The 20,773-nt window shown below is 39.2% G+C and overlaps 2 protein-coding genes across 6 annotated transcripts; both read left to right on the forward strand.

The window, feature by feature from the left end:
- Positions 1–2,440: 2,440 nt before the first annotated feature.
- On the forward strand, positions 2,441–10,404 carry Oatp33ea (Organic anion transporting polypeptide 33Ea). 3 transcript variants are annotated; one of them, XM_077401704.1, is made up of 8 exons: positions 2,441–2,599; positions 5,326–5,531; positions 6,789–7,214; positions 7,633–7,868; positions 8,256–8,532; positions 8,749–8,944; positions 9,059–9,669; positions 9,895–10,404. In XM_077401704.1, exons 2-8 carry the CDS (start codon positions 5,351–5,353, stop codon positions 10,086–10,088), a joined length of 2,121 nt encoding a protein of 706 aa, XP_077257830.1. In that variant the 5' UTR covers positions 2,441–2,599; positions 5,326–5,350; the 3' UTR covers positions 10,089–10,404. The 3 variants fall into 3 exon arrangements, with proteins under 3 accessions (XP_077257830.1, XP_077257831.1, XP_077257832.1); XM_077401705.1 differs by having other exon boundaries at positions 2,453–2,599; positions 5,282–5,531; XM_077401706.1 differs by lacking the exon at positions 2,441–2,599 and adding an exon at positions 5,618–6,323 and having other exon boundaries at positions 5,392–5,531.
- A 4,683-nt stretch (positions 10,405–15,087) lies between these two features.
- On the forward strand, positions 15,088–20,773 carry Oatp58dc (Organic anion transporting polypeptide 58Dc). Of its 3 annotated transcripts, none has more exons than XM_077401700.1 (8): positions 15,088–15,393; positions 15,737–16,374; positions 16,888–16,997; positions 17,521–17,966; positions 18,103–18,778; positions 18,992–19,376; positions 19,644–19,745; positions 19,826–20,773. In XM_077401700.1, the coding sequence occupies exons 2-8, from the start codon at positions 16,041–16,043 to the stop codon at positions 19,945–19,947; spliced, it is 2,175 nt and encodes a 724-aa protein (XP_077257826.1). In that variant the 5' UTR covers positions 15,088–15,393; positions 15,737–16,040; the 3' UTR covers positions 19,948–20,773. The 3 variants fall into 3 exon arrangements, with proteins under 3 accessions (XP_077257826.1, XP_077257828.1, XP_077257827.1); XM_077401702.1 differs by having other exon boundaries at positions 15,751–16,374; XM_077401701.1 differs by lacking the exon at positions 15,088–15,393 and having other exon boundaries at positions 15,427–16,374.

The raw sequence follows: 20,773 nt of genomic DNA on the forward strand, positions 1-20,773 counted from the left end.
TGAGCTCAGCGAAATTACGTCCGCGATCTAACCCTCGATTACCAAGATGCTCACCCGTCGGTTGCTCCGCCGTCGCCTGATGCCACCCCGGGCCTCCTCCTCCACTCTCGCCTCGCCGTTACTCCGATTCCTGGGGATATACGCACATATCGCACACACGCAGAGTCGCATTCACAGAGTCACACTTCGCGAGGGCAGGATGCAGGATCAGCCGTTATCACTCACGTATACCGCTACTACCCGTTGTCGCACGTACCTACTGCTCCGGCACTCCCGTCGATCGCGCACGACCGCTAATCACGACGTGCCCTCGTTAAAATGCGCTGAAGGAACAACGGGCGGAAATCTCGCGGCACGTAACGCCCGACGCACCCGCGACGACCGGCAGGAACGCAACGGACAGATTCGAAATGGCGGAGATTGGAAATTCGTAGATCGCGCGGCCAACTTCACGCGATAGGCGCCGCGCCGACTACCGCGACGGTTCGCGTCGCGGCGATATGCCGCACCTGTTGCTCCTGCCTATACTTTCGCCCACTCTTTGCACCCCGAATAATTGCCCGCGGAAACTCGCGTTTCACGACGATCATCGGCGTCTCATCGTATTGCGACACGAGCGAACATAAGCGCGGGCTCGGATTAAGCGTCTTATACGCGGAAAAGTCGAAGCGTATGCCGAAATATCACTCCGCGAGGTAGCCTACCTACCGTCTTGTCGCCGCTCGCGCGACAGGCTCGAGTTTCGGTCGAAGGAATCTCGCGTCATACGCGTCTCGCTAGATGTTATACAGATCGCCGCGACGTGCTGATTCTCGTCACGCGATTGACGAGCGTCCAAAGACGGAGCCGATCGCGGCTGTACTTACGAATGCGTGTGTGCGGGGAAGGCGTCCCGGGTCCCGGCGCCCCGCGACGCACGGAGTCGATCCGCTCCGTGCCCGCGACGTTTCGCCAATGACTTTGAAACCGACGTCACCTGACACCTCTCACTTCACGCCGGCCGGCGCCGCTTCACCCCCCCCCCCCCCCCACTCGAGTCAATTCGACAACTAATAATTCGGGTTTGAATTCGAACAATTATCGGCAACGCGAGACTGAGATTTGTCATCGAGTGTACGATGAATTTTGCGAGGCGCGGAATTATTAACGAATAATTGGTAATAATAGATCGATCGCGATTCCGGCGATTCGCGTATTACTTCGTGCTCGCGGATGGCGGGCGAGTCGCGTTCAAATCGACTCGAAAAAGCCGAATCTAGAGCGGCCGAAATAATAGATTGATAAGTACTCTATTCGTCGCCTCGATCCCCGGCGACGGGACAAAAAAATTACTTTTAAAAACAAAAAATAGCAAAAAAGTAGCAAATTAATTTTATATATAATTTATTGCGTTCTAATAATTTGGCTTAGATAGCTTAATATACTTGTAGTTATTCTCTAGCCAATATTTTTTGCTTTCCATTAATAATTATTTTTGAATAATAAGAATATATTTTTCTTTATTGAACTATATGATGCTTTAAATTATACAACGCAAGAAATTTATCTTTGTTTCACGCTGTGTAACATTAATTTAAAATTTACATGTCAAAAATAAAGATATACTCTAAATAAGAATGTTCTTTCATTCTGTAACGATTAATTAAACTTGACGGAAGTTTCATAATACTTTGTGAATTCTCATACATATTTTATTACAGTACAGTTTTATGCGTACATATATTACAGATACATCTATTAGATTCTCTGCATATGAAATCTACTTGTTAAACATATATGCTTACATACGTATATATAATATTTCTTTGAATAACAAACTGATTAGAGTGATATTAATGCTATAAATTTTATTGCCAATATTTTTGGATATTTATATTGGATACCAAGTTTCAAGTAACACAGTGTAAAATAAATTTAATATTGCTTTGCGGAGATATCCAAATTGAATTACTTATAATGTGAATACGCGATTGATTCTCTCTCTGGCAGTTTAATTATTAATAAAATCACAATCTCTCAAATACAATTCAGCTTTGAGTAATTTTAGACGAACGGCAACTTTTTAAAGGTTTCACAAAAGGAGTTCTGCGCGACTCGCAATTCAGCATCAATTCTTATAATTATTGCTTTATTCCAGTTGATAATAACATTAAAATATTTCCATAGAGACATAGATTTCTATCGCGTCTCCATCATCGGACCGAAAGCTGCTTCATCGGAGGAGACAAACGCCTTATTCATTTCGTTATGCATTTTAGCATATATATAGACCGCAACCAGGAGATGCGCTTGCTATCTTACGGCCGTAGGCGCGTTGGATCGCTTGGGTGCGAGTAATAAGATGTCAGCACCAGTGTCACGTTGGCGATATCCTTTGAATGACGTTCCGCTTATCATTCGATTTGATAGAGAAATAGTAGGGGAGCATTGCCATTGACATACGAATAAGCTCAGTTATCCCGCGTTTATTCGTGCTAACTAGAGCGCTCGCAGCGCGTGGGTGATTTCCGAGCTACCCGGTAGACGAGACTCGAGGATCGCGATCCAGTAGGAATCGCGGCCCGGAAGTCCCTTCTGCGTCCACGAGTCTAAGGTCAAGGTGAGAAACCATCGTCGATTCGTATCCTTTTTTCCTTTTTCTATCAGAAAAGTATTTTATATGTATTTTACCAATATGCTTCCGCGACATTTGCCGCAAAAATTAAAAACATTTGGAAAGTGTGCTTTAAGGAAAGAGAGAGAGAGAGAGAGAGAGAGAGAGAGAGAGATTTAAAATTTAATTTTACGTAACTTTATTCTGTGAGATAACAAGAACACGGGATAACAATAACATGAGAATTCAAGAATTTGTATTTGTTTCCAAAATTAGAGATAACAAGAATTTGTATAAGTTTATGTGTGCACCGTAAACAAAAGATAATATATATGCACATAAAAGATACGCTATGTAAATAATCGAGATAACGCATATTTTAAATTAAGTTATAGAGATAATTTTATTAAAATATTACTAACTTAATAATATCTTTAATATAAATAGCAATTTGATATTTAAATAATTGTCTTAAATTTAATTTTATGAATATGTAATTTGTATTTTTTCTTAAATAAATAAATCGTAAAATTCAACAATGTAATTTATAATTTTAACGCGTTGTTTTACGGAATCTTTGTAAGCGACAAAAACGGAAACGCTGATCGATTAAGTCTTCGAATTAGCGTCTCCGACTGCATGACTCGTGGTTAAGATAAATTCCAATTACGTAAGCTTATATCTCAGGTAAATTGAGACTGAGAATAACAGTGTTGTAAATAAATCTCAACCAACAAATAAAATAAAATAAAAAATCAATTACTGAAAATTGTATTAACAAAATAATTAGCTCTTTAATATAATACAATATGTAGCTCTTTATATAATATAATAAGTAATTTTATTTAATATAATATGTAGCTTTTTTTAATATAATAATTTACAACCAAATATTTCTAAAACATTAACAAAGTATTCTATAAATCAAACTCATGAAAAAATAGTACGAATATGGATTAGCAAATTTTGTATATTTTAAATTTTTTCACAAATTTTTTGAAGGCATATTGGATAAATTCTTCATAATCTTTTTCTTTATTCGGAATTTTAGGAACAAATAAAAAGTTTTTTTTATGTATATGTGCTGATGGTCTTATTATATTAAAAATTAATGTAACGAGTATTTCATTGACGAATGTTGTTGGCATCACAGAAGAATTACATGCCAGATTTATTCGAATGATTTATTGGCGCGATAAGCTTAATTAGATTTGTAGATTAGATTGTTGCATACTGTAAATATACTCAAATCTGCGTTATTGCGAGTATAAAAAATTCTCTTACCTCATTTCTTCGATCTTTTTAATCGAGTTAACAAATAAGTTTAATACGCTATTATACCTAATTAATTTATTACATTTATTAAATTTGTACTCCTATGGATTTACAAGAAATTGGCAGTGTATAATTAAATATCTAGTTTACAAAGATACAATAAAAAGTATTTACAATCTTAATAATAATATACATATTATTATTAATACGTGAAATTATAATTGCGAAAAATAGGATAAATTAAGCTTGAAATTTTGATATATGCATTATCGTTTATCCTTTCGCTCGCTTTCGGTTTATGGATATTTGCATTGTACACGCGCTAGTCGAAGTCGACGTCTTCAGATTCGAAAAGTGAGTTTGCGTAACGGATGCGTTTGCGTACATACGAAAACCGTCATTGTTACCATCATTGTCTGGCGTTCGTTTATTCTCGTTGGGAGCTATTGGGAAAATAAAATGTATAATACACGTAACGTGTATTATAGATTTTATTTTCCTAATAGCTCCCAATGTGAATAAACGAACGCAGGCATTATGCTATGCTGAGGTATCTGCCAAGTGTGAGCAACGTGCGAGATTTATTATCTCTATTAACGTATTAATAATTGCGCGACTTATGATGAAAGATAATGGACTTATCGCGTCCTCTGCATTGCACGTACATGTCGCATGTTCATCAAATTCTCACGCTGCAATGTAGGAGCACTATAGAAATTGAATGCATCTGCAGTCATCGACCACGAGCAATTTGAAAACACTGCATGCGTTTGTGGCCTCGTAATCCCATTTTTATACTCCATTCAATGTATGTAATATCGTTTTGTATCCACTTCATCACGTCTAGACCATTTATGATCGAGAATGCAAGTCATTGTCATCGATTCCCGTTGTTATCATAATGACGACGCATTATTTTTTCTTAAGCGTTGTATTTCATATAGCGCATTGACTTAATTAGCATCGTCGGGACGCTTTTATCGCGGAACTTCATTCTCCAGAACGCGCTGAAGTGGATGCAAAACATTGGCGATCTGGCAAGGCTAGCAGAAATCGTTTGCAACAAAAGCTATCGAGAATTTTAATACGATACGATTGTCAATGCTGTAACCGTGTAGTATATGTCTCAATTACCGCATCTGTATTGTTATAAATAAATCTCTATGCTCATATTAATTTTGCTTTATAACAACGTTTATAACATCAGAGTCTCAGCTTATTGAATCATATCAAGCTTGGAAGTCTGAAAAGATATCAGTAGAAATAAAGATAATAAATATAAAAAGATATAAATAAGATATACCTGCGAAGGTTTGCAAACACTATAAAAACTGATGTTATAAATTATTGCAATCGCTATGTTTATGTTTGGAAGTTTGTGGACTTTAATGATATAGGTGTAAATTAATTTAGATTTAAAAAGAAGGACAGATTTCCCCGCTAATCAATCTTTTTAGAGGCTACCGGAGGCTATCGGAGGCTATGAGTAAAGATTGTGGAATATGTGGGATTTATCCCAGATGGTTGCGAAATCGTGCCACCCCGAAGAATTTCATCGCGGTGTACGGTTTACTGGGCACCGTCCAGGCGATGGCCTTTATCTACATCGTCGTCACTCTGACAACTCTGGAGAAGAGATTCAAGATACCTAGTCGTACGACTGGTGAGTCTCATTCCCGTAATCACACGTAATATAACTTCACGACGAGAGGCGACTGTACTTCATTTTATATATGTATATTGACGAAGGTACACATCGGTTTACGGGTACGAATCTACGCGGCTTTGCGATCGGAACTCTGTATGGCGATCAACTAGTCTCTCGGCGCTTAAATGTCTGTTTAGAGAAAAACCCCAGACGTGAAGTAAATTATTCATATATATATATATATATATATATATACTTGACACCGCGCTTTATCTCGACACGGCAGAACTTTGAACGTCATCTCGTCTTAATCGCCTTCAACCTCGGATCCCATTGCCGGCAAAGCCGAGCAGCCGAGCATCCGCGAGTATACTCGCGTATAAGTACTCGTACTTGCACACGTACGAATCGCGCGTTTCCGTGTGCGTCTATTTAGTAGGTAAGTAGTGTGTCGCAATCATAGAAGTGACAAATCTGTCGTACAACGAGCACTATATATGCGTTGAAGAGCGAAGACACGCGGAGATATGCATTATATGATTTTGTAGTCGGCCGCAATACTCGAAATATTAACGCGTTTCGTAGAGAAGCATTCATATAATTCCAGAATAAACGTGATATTTATAAAATTAATTTAATAAATGAAGTAATACGGTATATTTTTTTTATTATTAAAATTTGACACATATATACGTACACATACAACATTTTAATATTTCTTCATGAAAGGATTTAAAGAGTTAAAAGTAAGAGATCAGAAGAGGATTATTTATGAGTGATATTCACATACTGAAGCGAAACGATAAGGTAATCCTTTGTTTGCAATATTGTACACGATAAACAGAAATGAGCATGCCACTTGTGTTAAGTCCATTATGTTGGTTAAATATTTTCGTTTAATTTAATAAAAATTATTTTTTTGTCTAAAAATCTGAAACCTTTTTCCAACGCATTTATATAATATAATGTAATAACTAAAATTTTTACGTACATTTAAAATTTATTTTGCACTTGCTTTGAATATCAATTGTATTGATTTTCGTTAAATAAATAAATATATATTATAGTCATATACAAAGTCAATTAAATATAAATTAAGAAAAATTTTATTTTATATTGAAGAAACAAGAAATTTCATGTAACTATATTTAATTCTGTTACATAGCAGAAAATTGCCAAAACGCGAAACGACTAGAATTAAAAAAAAAAGTAATTGCATCGAAGGGCTAAGTAAGTTTATTACGTGTCTGTGTAACTTTCTTATTATCATAGGGTTGATCCTTTCGGGCAACGAGATCTCTCAGATCTTGTCCCTGATCTTGACCTACTACGGAGGATCCAGTCATCGGCCAAGATGGATCGCGGTTGGGGTCGGCTTGAGCGCATTGTCCTGTCTCATTTTGGCACTGCCGCACTTCATATACGGTCCTGGAAAGGACGCCTTGGCATTGACGAAGGAATATCTGGATCAGACCTTGTTGAACATGACAACCGTCCCGAAGAACCTCGCGATTTGTCCACGTACGGACCAGCCAGAACTTTGCGATGCCGAAACTAAGTTGAGCGTTAGTTACCTCCCTCTACTGTTGATTTTTATATCTCAATTTGTTCTTGGTATCGGAACTACTCTTTATTACGGTTTGGGACAGACGTATTTAGACGACAATACGAAGAAGAAAAATACGCCTATGCTCTTAGGTGAGCATCGATTAATAAACTCTATGTTATTTTGATAATGTTGACAGATTTGAGCTAGCAAAAATGCATCATAATCAAGATCTAAAATCTTTCCTTGTAAACATAAAAAGTCAAAGCGCTTTTTGCCATCACGTTGTAATAACTATAAATCGTTTTTCTTAGCAAGTCTGATAAGTATTGCAGTATCTTAAGAGCGTGAATTCAAGATAAGATCTTGCCAAACGCCCCCTGTTATACTTGGAATGGAATATTTCGATAATTTTATCTGATTTTTACAAATTGTGCGTACTTACAATTACGTTTTTAGTAATAAATTTTTGAGACTATGCAATTTCTGCAATATTGTAATTGTTGCATTACTGCCATGAATTAAAGAAGGATTTAACAGCAATTTACAATTTACAATTCTATTTGTAAGGTTTTACGTTCGCTTTACGTACCGTGGGTCCAGCGATTGGATTTCTATTGGGCTACGCCTGTCTGAGTTTATACATAGACCCAAAACTTCATCCCGTTATTACGACGAAAGATCCGCGATGGTTAGGCGCATGGTGGCTCGGATGGATCATTCTTGGCGTTACGATGGCTATGTTTGCCGTTTTGATCGCTATGTTTCCACGTGATCTTCCTACATCAAAAGATATTTCTAAACCGGTAATTCACATTGAACGTTATAAGATTATTAATTTACTATATGAATGACATAAAAAACATTTCTTTTCTCTCTCTTTAAGAAACAAACTTTAAATATAATATTAATCAATATTTTTTAGTTCTTATATATTGTTAGTAATTAAATTAGAAATAAATAATAAAACAAAATTAATACACATATAATTTTTATCTATAGTAAAAAATATATTATTTTACATATGTATTTATTTATCTATGTAAAAGTAATTGTGGTTTTTTATGAAAAGACCAGCCAATATAAATTTCTAGAAAACATTAGTTTATAAAGTCATGAAAAGATGAATATGTAGATGACTCGCGGAGGATTACAAGTTTATATAAATTAATTAATTAAAAATATTGTTTCAGGATGGCGAAATACCTTTGAAGTTAGATTTAGTGCTGCAGCAGAAGCCTCCGTTACAGATGGAACCGACCAACCCAGTACCCGTGGAAACTGAGTACATACCGACAATCCGTGAATTTCCAAAAGCCATGAAACGGCTATTAACGAACTGGCTGTTGACCTGCAACAATTTAAGCGCCGTATTTTACATTCTTGGCGCTTCTGCCTATATCACGTTCTTGGCGAAGTATCTCGAAATCCAATACAGTACATCCGCGGCTGGCGGTACCGTGATAACAGGTACACGTATATTAATCTACAAGAATGTATTTTAGTTACTCTATGCGTTATCTTTAAAATATTTCACACGATAACATTAATTTGCTATCAGGAGCGCTTTCATACGATTTTCCTGCTGACAAATAAAATCGATTTTTTGTGTCAAAAGAGAAATATTTTTGTCATTTAACAATACTGATATACTTGTAATACATGTTGCTTTGCTCTAATTCACAGGCCCTATATCGCTGGTTGGTATAGTATTAGGATTTCTGTTATCGGGATTAGTAATTAGCAAATTTAAACCTGGTCCCAGACCGCTCCTCGCGTGGAACGTACTCGTCGGTATTATCTTCGTCGTGGGACAAATTTTATACATATTTCTTGGCTGCACGAACTCCGGAATCCGTGGTATAGACTTGAAGACTATGGAGTGAGTATCTTTAGAATTTTTTTTTTTTTTTTTTTTTAACAAAGACCACACAAATCAACATCTCGCTTAATCGTTAATATTACGATCCGATGTAAAATTTTCATTCGTTTGCAGAATGAATTTGACAGCTGATTGCAACGCCGATTGCAATTGTGCGGGCGTCAAATATTCCCCGGTCTGCCACGAGGCGTCAATGACAACTTTCTTCTCCGCTTGTCACGCGGGATGTCGAACGATCTTGGACGACAAACAGTTCGGGAACTGCAGTTGTCTAACGTTGGACGAACCAAGCCGTATCGGAGGCTACTTTGATTACTTCAGCTCCAGTAGGGCTTTCATTTCGGAACAGCAGATGCGTCCGCCTGACTCGCAGGCACTGCCGCCGATCTCCGATACGGTCAAAGCCGGTCCGTGCGCCAGCGACTGCAAACGGCCGTATTTGCTCTTCGTATTGCTCAACTGCGTGATCAATACGCTGGGCTGTTCCGGGAAAATCGGTAACGTTCTGGTGAACTACAGGAGCGTCGAGAAGAGGGACAAGAGTCTCTCCCAGGGCGTCACGCTGATGATCGTCTCGCTGCTGGCTCTAATTCCGGGGCCGATTATTTATGGGGCTATCATCGACTCGACTTGCCTGATATGGGAGGAATCCTGTGGGACTAGAGGAAACTGCTGGTTCTATCACAGAGATAATTTCCGATTCTTGGTGAACATCTCGGCGGCCGGTGGGTATCGTCGAGTTTAACGACCTATATGTTTTAGCTAGCTGCATGTGTTTGCTGGCCAACTGAGATTAGATAAAAAAAAAGAAGAAAAAAAATCGCAGCAGATAAGAATAAGTTTATCGGACAATGGATAAAATAATTTTACTGATCGATTACTCATTCGAATGACCCGTTTGATTTCGTCGACTCGTTTATAAAGAAGCATATTGTTTCGTCATGTTACAGGATTTACCGTGATAGGGGTATTATTCGACGCTGCAGTTTGTTATCTCGGCAAAGATTTGGATCTATATGGCGCCGCGGAGACTGACAAGAGGCGCGAGTTCGTGAGGGAAGATGGCGCCGCGATTGATAATGCAGACAAGAAGAATGAAGTTAATGGGAATTTAAATCAGAAGACAGAGCACGGTCGTCTATAACGCTGCCTGTACGATAAATGGACAAATCCGATAAGATTTGTGGAATTGCTTAGGTACCTGAAAATTTCCGGATCTTTCGTGACTGACGCCGAACATTCCGATAGTACAATGATTTTATAATACTAGCGACATGAGCTAATCATGTAAATAATGTTAATATAATGCATCCTTGTTTGTTAAACTCTCAAGCTTCTAAACTCTCGGAATCGAAAGCTGGGAGCTATCGTTGTTACACAATTTTATTTGTTATACCTTTATTTCCGAATCATACTCATTCTTATTTCTTTGTAAATAAATTACGCTTATTTTTTGTTAACACGTTATTACCCTCACGCTTCATCACGTTCTATTGCACTCTTGATAATTTTTTTATTTTTATTTTCTATTAGCTAAGATTATATCGGAACCTTCCTTTCGGAATGCATAAAAAAATTCTATAAAAATTATTTATACATTAATTATTATTTCCATTTCTGCAATTTTCGGCCAAGTAAAATTGAACGATCCGTTGTTCCGATAAGGTATTCACTTTGTCGCTCACCGAGTCTCTCGCAAGCGGAACATAACGCGCCGCGAGACGAAAGGGTTTATTCGGAAAACTACATCGCGGATCGGTGGAATCGACCGTGCTCGCGCTCCTCAGTTTTAGAACGAGAGGGGAAGAGCGTCGAGACGGTGGAAGATGGGAGCAAAGTCTCAAGGCTTGTCTTCAGGCCGCCGAAATTCGGGGGTTCGGCGGGGGCATGGGGCATACTGGGCTACTGCCGGAAGGAGGGATTACATCCCACGAGGCTGAAGGTAAAAAGGGAGTTTTTGTTTGAGAGCCTTTTAATTTTTAAGCCCACCCAACTGAAGCGGGCGGCTTGGCCCGCGTAATGAATTCCGCGACGTTCCCGTGACGTCAGGTCGTCCTTATCGATCGCATCCTTCGGAACACCATTAGAGGATGCGCTTCGGCATTACGATTAAGCGTTCCGCCTTATTCCATCGCAAATAAGGAAAAATGAGGTCTATGAGACGGTTAGCAACGTCTGCCGCACTGACGAGAATGAGGATTCGTTGTTATACGTAGTTGATGACGATGAAGTGGTTTTAGGATTTATAAAGTGTCGTAATTTTTAGAGTTTATAAAACAATTCTTTGTCAATCTTTCATCGTTGTTGAAATAAGTTAATTTAAAAAAAGCGTGTCTTGAAAGGAAATAACTGGAAATATACTTTATATAGCGAACATATAATTTTATAGAAATTTCATTTTTATATTTTCGTGGCAATATTTTCTAAATAAAGTCTATGATCTAAAGTCTTCGAATATAAAAAATATATATATTTAACACATGCAAATTTTTATTATATATTTTTATTATATATAAGAACAAAATAAAAGAAATAGAAGCTATCACTTCTTCGCGCCTCGACCTGGTATTGAAAAATTTTGCTGTTGTGTGTACATGGTTGCATTGTACATGACCCTGACCCATCTTTCATATAGACCTCATCAACGTCTTCTAAGTCGAGGTACAGTCCGATCAGACTAGTAGCGAGACTGCCCGATAAAGAAGGACAGAAGCCTGTAATATAGATGACCGGAAGCAATCGGTTTACTCACCTTCCACCACTTCTGAGCTTAAGAATCGCGCCGCTCTTATTATCGATTATTCTTAATCCACCTCGAGAGTTCCTTTTGAAAAGAACACTCGGATTATAATGTTTCATAATGCTCAATATAGCATCTTTCTTTTTTAATTTTTATTATTTTTTTTGTTTGCGAAAACTTGCAGATGCACGTTAACACGCAACGACACAAACTGGGCAGGCAGGTAGCATAAAGAACTAATCGCGAGTAAAGGCCTCAGAGCTCAGCTCGAGAAAAATACTTGTCTATTACCTCTGCTGTAATAATAATGATACTAATGCAGCTCATCCGGCGTTCCTTCTGCCATTCTACGAATGCTGCGTAATTTACAAACGCAAGTGGGTTGTGCCATTTAAAGCGCCTGACGAAATTTGTCTATGTACTGGTCAAGTAACCTTGTACTTTGTAAGTTAACTTATCATATGCGGTTCAGAGGGATATTACACAAAGAGAAATTGCAACAGAATTGATAGGTGATGTCGTGCAAGGGAGTGTCTCCGAGCATAAATATATAACAAATATATAGTAAATACATTCAGTGACCTATTGGCAATTTGTAATGTCTGAACAAGAATAATCTAACGTAATCAGTCTAACTTAAATTGTTTTGTTATCTTATTTAGTTTTACAAATTCTTACTTATTTGCTACGCAGCATATATTAAAGAATTCGTAAGAGCTATGACTACTTCTCTTTACAACATTAATTTCTTGTTATCCTTTAATGTAAGTTGTTAATAATCTATAAAACATTAGTATTCAAAGTGAAAGTGCACTCAATATAATATAATTAACAATATTAATGGCATTGGATATTCGTGGATTCGATGTCTCGCAGTTTCTCCAATTTCACCGTCTCCAAAAAGGTAAGCAGCTTTCGAATGATATACACGTTTCAGTACGTTGCGTAAACATCTCGCCGAGAATCATGCAAATACAAAGTTTATAAATCATGGTGGATTTGGGATTTTTTTTCGGCAATAAAAGGCACGTCTTGTCAATCTTAAACTTGGTCAACGTCACGTTGCTTCAAAGTGTCGTAAATCTGACGGTTACATTGCAATGAACCTTCTGATGTGTGTGTATTAGCTTTTACATTTATTTAAAAAAATTTTCAATAATTATATTGACAAAAATATGAGAAAACGGAAATTTCTATAAAAAGTGATTGAATATGTTTGCCGATTTGATCATTTTAATTGAGAAATTATTCTGCAATTGCGTGAAAGCTGTACAAACAAAGATTTAAAGTAATATATACTCTACAGTTTATAACGAATTTGTAACCAATTTAAGCGCGAAACTACAAGTTATATAAAAAGTAAAATAAATCTTTTACAGCAATAACTTTTAACGTGTCAATAAATTGATATCGAGTACTTCTGCGAAGTTTTATTTGCGTCCATCAAACGGCAGATCGAAGTTTCCAAGAAATTTGTGTACACGTGGTGTATTTCGCGCTGGTGTATTTATGACGTTCTTATCGTAAATGTAAATTTTCATTTGTCTCGGCAGGTTTGTGAGCAGGCAAATATCGTCAGGAAGACATTTCTTGCAAATCATGACGAATGCCGGTTTGTAAAACGAAATCATGGCTAATTTGGTAAATGTAACTCAATTTCACGCATTCGATTTTTATGACTTCTTTCAGATTTCTCATTTTACAAATATCTAAAAAGTTTTTCCAGCTTAGAAGTATTTTAGAGATTCTCCTGTTGCACAAAGTTATTTGTTTTAATTGAGAACGTACACATACAGGAGTTTGGGTAGTCATTTAGGCATACAGATTATTACCTCTGATAAGAAAATTTGTATTATTAAACGTCATTTTGTACTATCACTTCTCCTCGAGGCACAAAAAGTGATAGCCAGATATTTATTTAAGATTATTGCGAATAACACACACACACACACACCACACACACACACACACACACACAAGAATGTGATTCTTTTTTTTCCTCCTTTCTTTTTAAATGCATCGTGTGATAACAGTATTTTACTTAGGGCGAACAAATTAAATGCTACTGAAACGAAGAGATGTGTGAACATTCAACACATGCTTGAAACTCGAAATCGTTTTACGTCCCGCAATTATTGATAATCTTTCAAAAAGTACTTGCTCGGAACGACCGATACGGCCATAAATCTAATGACATGGGCCCTAATGCTCGGGCGCTTGGCAAACTGGCCGTTCGCGGCCAGTGAAAAAAAATTAAACTTCGGCAATTACCCGTCAGCTATTAGCGACATAGCTGTTTGATGTATACCATTAGCAATGCGCGGGAATAGACGGAAGAGTTTACCGAGTGCGCCTATGTGTGCGCGCGTGTGTACATCACGTCGGCTCTATTAAATCATAATAGGTTCACAATGTGAGCCTCTGCTCCCGGAGGTTGACTAGAAACGAGCTTAGACAACACCGTACCGAAAGCCAAGACCTCGTGCACGTCGCCGTGGTCCGTACGTCGCGAATAGCACTCGAGGGATGTCTCGTTTCACCAACGTCGAGATTTAAACGCTGAGGTTTAGGGTGGTGGAACGTTTTCGGAAGGTTTTTTTTCGAGATACACACATATTACATACATATGCACAACACTTCTTTTCTATTTAGACAATTTTTCTTCTGTCGTGCTATCAAGAGCCAGGCAAAAATAGCACGTTACTCAAAAGTTGCAAATCATAGGCACAATAATAATGAATATTATTTTATATTTCTTATCTCAACGTATATAAAAAATAATAAACTGACGCGTATACGGAGTGTTTGGTAATTAGTGCATGATACAATTGAAAATTAGATAATTGTTTAAGGACCAAGTGGAAAAGCTTCGAGAATGAGCTTTTGAACGAAGCTTGATTTTGGCGTTGGCGTTGTGGCAATTAGTTCATTAATAACTCACAGGTAATGATTATAAGAGGTGCTCGAAATTAAGCCGCCAGGCCGCAGTAGCAGCAGTAGATCGTAAGACGTGCTTTACGGCTTCGCCGTCCGATTCGTACATCCAATTTCGCAATAGCACGGGGCGCCGAGCGCTTACCCTCGTTAATTGCTCTTTTTCTGCGTAGGAGTCAACCGCGGCATCCCTACTCCTCTGTCCTCGCATCATTCGTACAGGTGCGGGTTATCAGACTGACCAAGATAGATCGAGCCGACGATATTCGTGAACAACGAGGACGGTTAGTTTCCAGTCGTAGAAGGAGGGATCGAAAGAATCGCCAGTAGTCTAGGGGGGAAAAGACGAGAGAGATAACCAGAAGGAAAAAGAGAGCGCGCGACAGGGAGGAGGGGAGAAATAGGCTGATATTGCGAGAGGCAGAATTTACCCGCTTGATAACGATACGGTGGATAGTAGGTATATGTAAGGAGATCTCGTGGCTCTCTCTCGTACGATCGGCTTCTCGGGGGGCGGAAGGTGGGGATCTTGAGTAGGCATAGAACACGGTCTGCACTCTCTTGCGTTTAGGCGCCTCAGTTGCGGAAGAATATAGCTCGTTTTCGGACGCGAATCTATATTTCGCGAGGGACCACGCTGACTCGCGGCCGCAGAACGATCGGTGATCGATCGATGGACCTTTTTTAAAGAAGATCTTCGCCGCTGTAATTGACTCCGTTGACGGCGACCGCGATCGATCGTTCGAACCAAACTCGGGTCCATCCTGCATCAGCGGTAGGTGACCGCGGCTCGTGAATTTTTTTGCTCGCGATATTTCATATGATTAACAATTCATTATCACACTTGTCATTTAAATGAAGGTTTATTACACGGTTTATGTATTTGAAGCATAATCATGTTTTTACAATTTTGTCGTTATTTCTTTTTTAAAACTTCATTCAAATATTATTCCGATAATAGAACTGATAATATTGTCTAGAAATCGGTGTCGGAGATTATTGTACAAAATACATTATCTTTACCATAACTCAAAGCTTTCCATCGAGACATCGTCATTGATCACCCTCGTAGCATAAATCATCGAGCCGCCCGCGTAACAGTCGCAGTCATCCCCCAGATTTCCCGGTGTAGGTGTTGTTCCGGCGAGACCGAGTCGAAACATGGAGAACACGTGACCGCGTGATAAAGTGACGGGACGCGAGGAACAGTGCGAGAGGAAGAAGAGAGTAGATTTCGCGAGTGTGAGCGCGGGGGGCGAGTCCGGACCGAACGAAAAAGCGATGCCAAGAGTCGCGAGGACGATCAAATCAGATCGGTATCGTGCGATCCGCGATTGAGGTCACTGAATTCGCTCGAAGCCCACCGCCGGTGTTAGGCGCTTGCCAGTTGCGAGCAGTCGCGACGACTAGGTCGAGGCGAAGATGAAGAACAACTCGAGAAATTCGAATCACGAGAAGAACGGGCCGGAGAACCTAAAGCTGCTGCAGGTGCCGACGACGCCGCCCGCGACACCGTCGTCGCCCACGACGCCGACCAGAAACCTCGACGATGTCTTCAAGGAGCTGCCGATCACCGACGACACTTCGTGCGGCATATGGTGCTTCAGAGGTCCGAACCTGCAGAGGTTCGCCAACAAGAAGGCATACGTGTTTCTCTACGGTTTGCTCGGTTGCATATTTTCCGCCAGTTATGCCTATTTTAATGGTACAATCACCACCATCGAGAAGAGATTTAAAATACCCTCAAAAACGACGGGTATGTATGATACATCTTTTCATTATACTTAATTTTGTGTATTATATTGCGGAAATAGGGATAATTTACAAACATTGAAAAGACTGAAAGATTTTGCATTAGTTTCTCGCTTCTTTTTAAATAAGATTGAACGTTTTGCAAGCAAACGAAAAATTAAAATGGAACAAATTTATGAAATAACAAATTGCCATTAGCTATTCTGAATATATGCTAATAATATAATTTATTCATTATATATTATAAATATTTTATAGTATTACATTTTTGTTAATTCTATTAAAATTTTATTAGTGTTATATAAAAAAATTTTTTAATTAATAATTTGCTTTACATAGAAACTAAGAGTTACAGCTTATTAATTTTAACGATTCAAAATGTTGTTTCATCAAGCTTGTAATCAAGTTTAACATTTTAAAAGCATTGTGGAATTAGCGTTCGCGTGCAGAGGAATGCCATTAAATGAACCGCTACGGCACAATTTAAGCCACGTATATGTGTTTTTTTCTCATGCAGGTCTAATCACAGTGGGTAACGACATCTCGCAGCTTTTCGTATCAGTCGCCCTGTCGTATTACGCAGGAAGGAGTCACAGGCCTCGATGGATCGCTTTCGGTATTTACACCGTAAGTTTTTCCACATGTATATATCCTCGGATATCGACATTTGCGATTAATGCGGCATGCACCGCGTATTATTCGCGCGCCGTACTTTCGCGTCGACAAGAAACGAAATCAGCTGTCGGCACACGCCCCGAGGAACGAGCCGGTAGACGTCATAACTCACCGATTGGTCGGTTCTTAATTAAATTAGGAAGCGTTAGAATCGTAGCTACGCTCATTCATGCCTCTTGCCATCGTACTCTCGTCGTCGTTGTGTGCTTAGCTAAGCGCTCCATTCTTCGAACAGTAAAGAGGCGCTTGCGGAATGCTCTAGATGTAGAGCAGATAGCAGATAGCTGCGATATTTATGATACGATGATAAATTATGAAAAATAATTATGGAAATGAGCAATAATAAAGTTAGAATAAAATTAGTTGTTAAATTTAAAAAAGTATCACGTTGATACTTTGAAGCTCGCGGCTCATTGTCAGGCATAAATCGTTCTTGAATATTAACGAAATAATGATCCGCTGTTTATTTTATCAGGTTGTACTTTTCTGTTGTCTTACAATGCTACCGCATTTTCTCTACGGGCCCGGCGAAGACGCTCTGTCCCTGACGAAAGAATACGCGGGGACGAAAGCGCAAGGTACGCTAAACGCAAGCGTGATTCCCGAAAAACATCGGAAATTTCTTTGTTCGGGCCAAGAAAGTCGCGGGCCGGATTGCGAGGTCGAAGATGGAAACTTCGCGCCGCAGGTGATCCTCTTCATAGCTCAATTGGTGGCCGGGGTGGGTGGTTCACTTTATTACACCCTCGGGGTGTCGTACATGGACGACAACATACAAAAGTCGAAAACGCCGGCGTTGATCAGTTTCTCGTACTTTCTGCGAATGCTGGGACCCGCCATCGGCTACGGACTGGCCTCATTCTCCTTGAAGTTCTACATCAGCCCGACTTTAACTCCCACTATCACGATGCAAGATCCGAGGTATGTAGGACTAGCATAATTGTATCATATTGCAATTAAACAGTGATTTACTGATTTGTTGATAAATTATTGATGAAAAAAATTGAAAAAAATTATATTAATTATATCTAATAAATTTATATTAATGATATTTCAGGTGGCTAGGCGCTTGGTGGTTAGGATGGATCATTTTGGCCATTCTCCTCTTCATTTCCGCAAGCGTGATCGGTCTCTTCCCGAAGACCTTGCCGAGAGCGGCCGCTCGCAAAGTTCTGGCTCTGGAGCGCAATAAATCGGCCGCGAGCATTAAGGGCGAGCCGGAATCGGAGCTACCGGCGTCAATCTCGGACATGTTAAGGACGTTTAAGCGCCTGCTGACGAACACGACTCTGATGTGCAACAATCTGGCGACGGTCTTCTACTTCATGGGCTACATGCCCTATTGGATCTTCATGCCGAAGTACATTGAGACCCAGTACAAGCAATCGGCGTCCGTCTCGTCGTTGATCACCGGCACGGTCGGCTTGGTGTTCAGTGCCTTCGGGATTTTGCTGTCCGGCCTGGTCATCTCCAAGTACAAGCCGAAGGCTCGATATCTGGCCGCGTGGAACGTCATGATTGGCGTTATATCGATCCTGGGAATGATCTCCTACGCTTTTCTCGGCTGCTCGGCGAACGACAACCAGGTCGCCATTCAGCCGAACGGCGTACTTAAAACGCAACTACCCTGCAACGAGCAGTGCCACTGCGACTACGTCACCTATAATCCAGTGTGCTCCGAGCATGGACAAACGTTTATATCCGCGTGTCACGCCGGCTGCCGCAGCATGAAGGTTTGATATTATTTTGCGCAATTTTTGTGAAAAGCAATCTTATTTCAGAAAAAACCTAGTTACGTAAGGAGGGAGGAATTCTTTCAGAGCAAATAGAAAATTTTTGTTAAGCAATTTTTCAATGTTAGAAAAGCTTTTTAAGTTACTACAACATCCAAAGGCGAGATTTTCTGTAATTTCTGTCAAATATATTTATCTCTTTTCTTTCTTTAGCTTCACAGTAACGGCAGCAAAGTTTATACGGACTGTAGCTGCGTAAAACCGAAATTGGCTCGTTCCCTGGCGCATCCGTTTACGAACGTCACATCCTTCCCATTTTCCACCGAGGCCCCGTTGGAAACGACCGAACCCACGGTGGAGCCTTTGGGAACGGCTGTTCCAGGTTCGTGTCCGGTCGATTGTATGCAGAAGTTCTACATCTTTCTGGCGGTGGTGTGCCTCTTGAAGTTTAGCGGCGCGACCGGGAGAGCGTCGAATTTCCTAGTTTCCGTAAGATGTGTCGACGAGAAGGACAAGACGGTCGCCATGGGCTTCGGATTAATGATAATGAGCCTCTTTGCTTTCATACCGTCGCCTATTTTGTTTGGATTTATATTAGGTTAGTGATAAAGTTCATTTGTACACGCGCGCGCGCACGATTAATATAGCATCGACCGAGACAGATCGTTCAACGTTATCAAATTGTTATTATCAAATGGCAAATAAAGCCTCTCGCGATGTCTCTATTTATTTTTTTCAGTAGCATACCCTGACTTTGTTTCGAGTAATCTTTATTGAACATGTACTTCATATATATCTATATTTATACACTCGCTTGATTACACGCTCTCTCTATTTGCAGATTAATTAATATTTTATCTTTTAGACAAGACCTGTCTCGTATGGGGTAAAACTTGTTCGGGAACGGGAAATTGCTGGCTATATAATGGCGAGGCATTGAGGTATTTGCTGAACTTTACCGCGGCCAGTGAGTATCTTACAAAATGAATTACAACGAAGGAAATGCAATTGTCATTGTTTGCGCACTACAATCTCTTTGTCATTCAGGTTTCGTAACGATCGGTACGCTATTCGACGTGGGCGTTTGGTATTTCGTAAAAGACGTGAAGATCTTTGACGAGGAGATCGAGCTGAAAGATATAGCCGAGGAGCCCGGTGAGACGCTTTAAAGAATAATTGATGATCAAGTTCGATCATCCTTTCGGCGTATTCGTTACGCACGTGAAAAGAGACTTTGATCGAAGATCTTCAAGGAGGATCGAACGACGAACGCGAAAACCGAGCGAGAACCGACAAATAAAGACTTTACAAGTACCTTAAGCACCTTCTTAGCTATTTAAAGCTCGTAGAAACCTAGATAGAACCGACTGTTGGTAGATCACTCATGGTGTTCGCAGGAGAAGAGCGATCGCCGATCTTTTATTAATATTCATTTATTACGATTAATTATTTTTTTCGTCGTAACAGGTATCGTTGTGCGATATGGTATGCATATTTGCTTTATTTCGAACTTATGTTTAAACGGAAAATGATAATGAGCCCTGGGGAGGGGGTGCCAAATTAGTACATATATAAAGTAATATATATACACTTCGTATATATATATATATACATCGCTTGTCGATGGTAAAAACAATGATTCATGCTATTGGCGTGAATCATCTATAAATTTAAATGATTGTACATATAATGATTATACTGAAATAGTAAAAAAAAACACCGTAATTTATCTACTGATAATGAAATAATAATGTAGCCGCTGTTATTAGCGCGTTAGAAATTTTTATCTACGTATAAGGTACTATAAAAGAACAAGGAATTACTAACAGGTAGGAAAAATAATTCACAAAATTAGGATATAATAGATTTTAATCGTGTAATAAATATAAAAAAAATCATAATGGACGTCGTTATACATATGTTACATTTTACAAAGGATAACTATAGAAATATGGAAGTATGCCATGAAATACAGCAAATGTTTTATTACCCGGC

The sequence above is a fragment of the Temnothorax americanus genome, unplaced genomic scaffold, assembly GCF_048541705.1.
Source record: "Temnothorax americanus isolate GAGA-0224 unplaced genomic scaffold, ASM4854170v1 Scaffold15, whole genome shotgun sequence".
In the NCBI taxonomy this organism is placed as follows: Eukaryota; Metazoa; Arthropoda; class Insecta; order Hymenoptera; family Formicidae; genus Temnothorax; species Temnothorax americanus.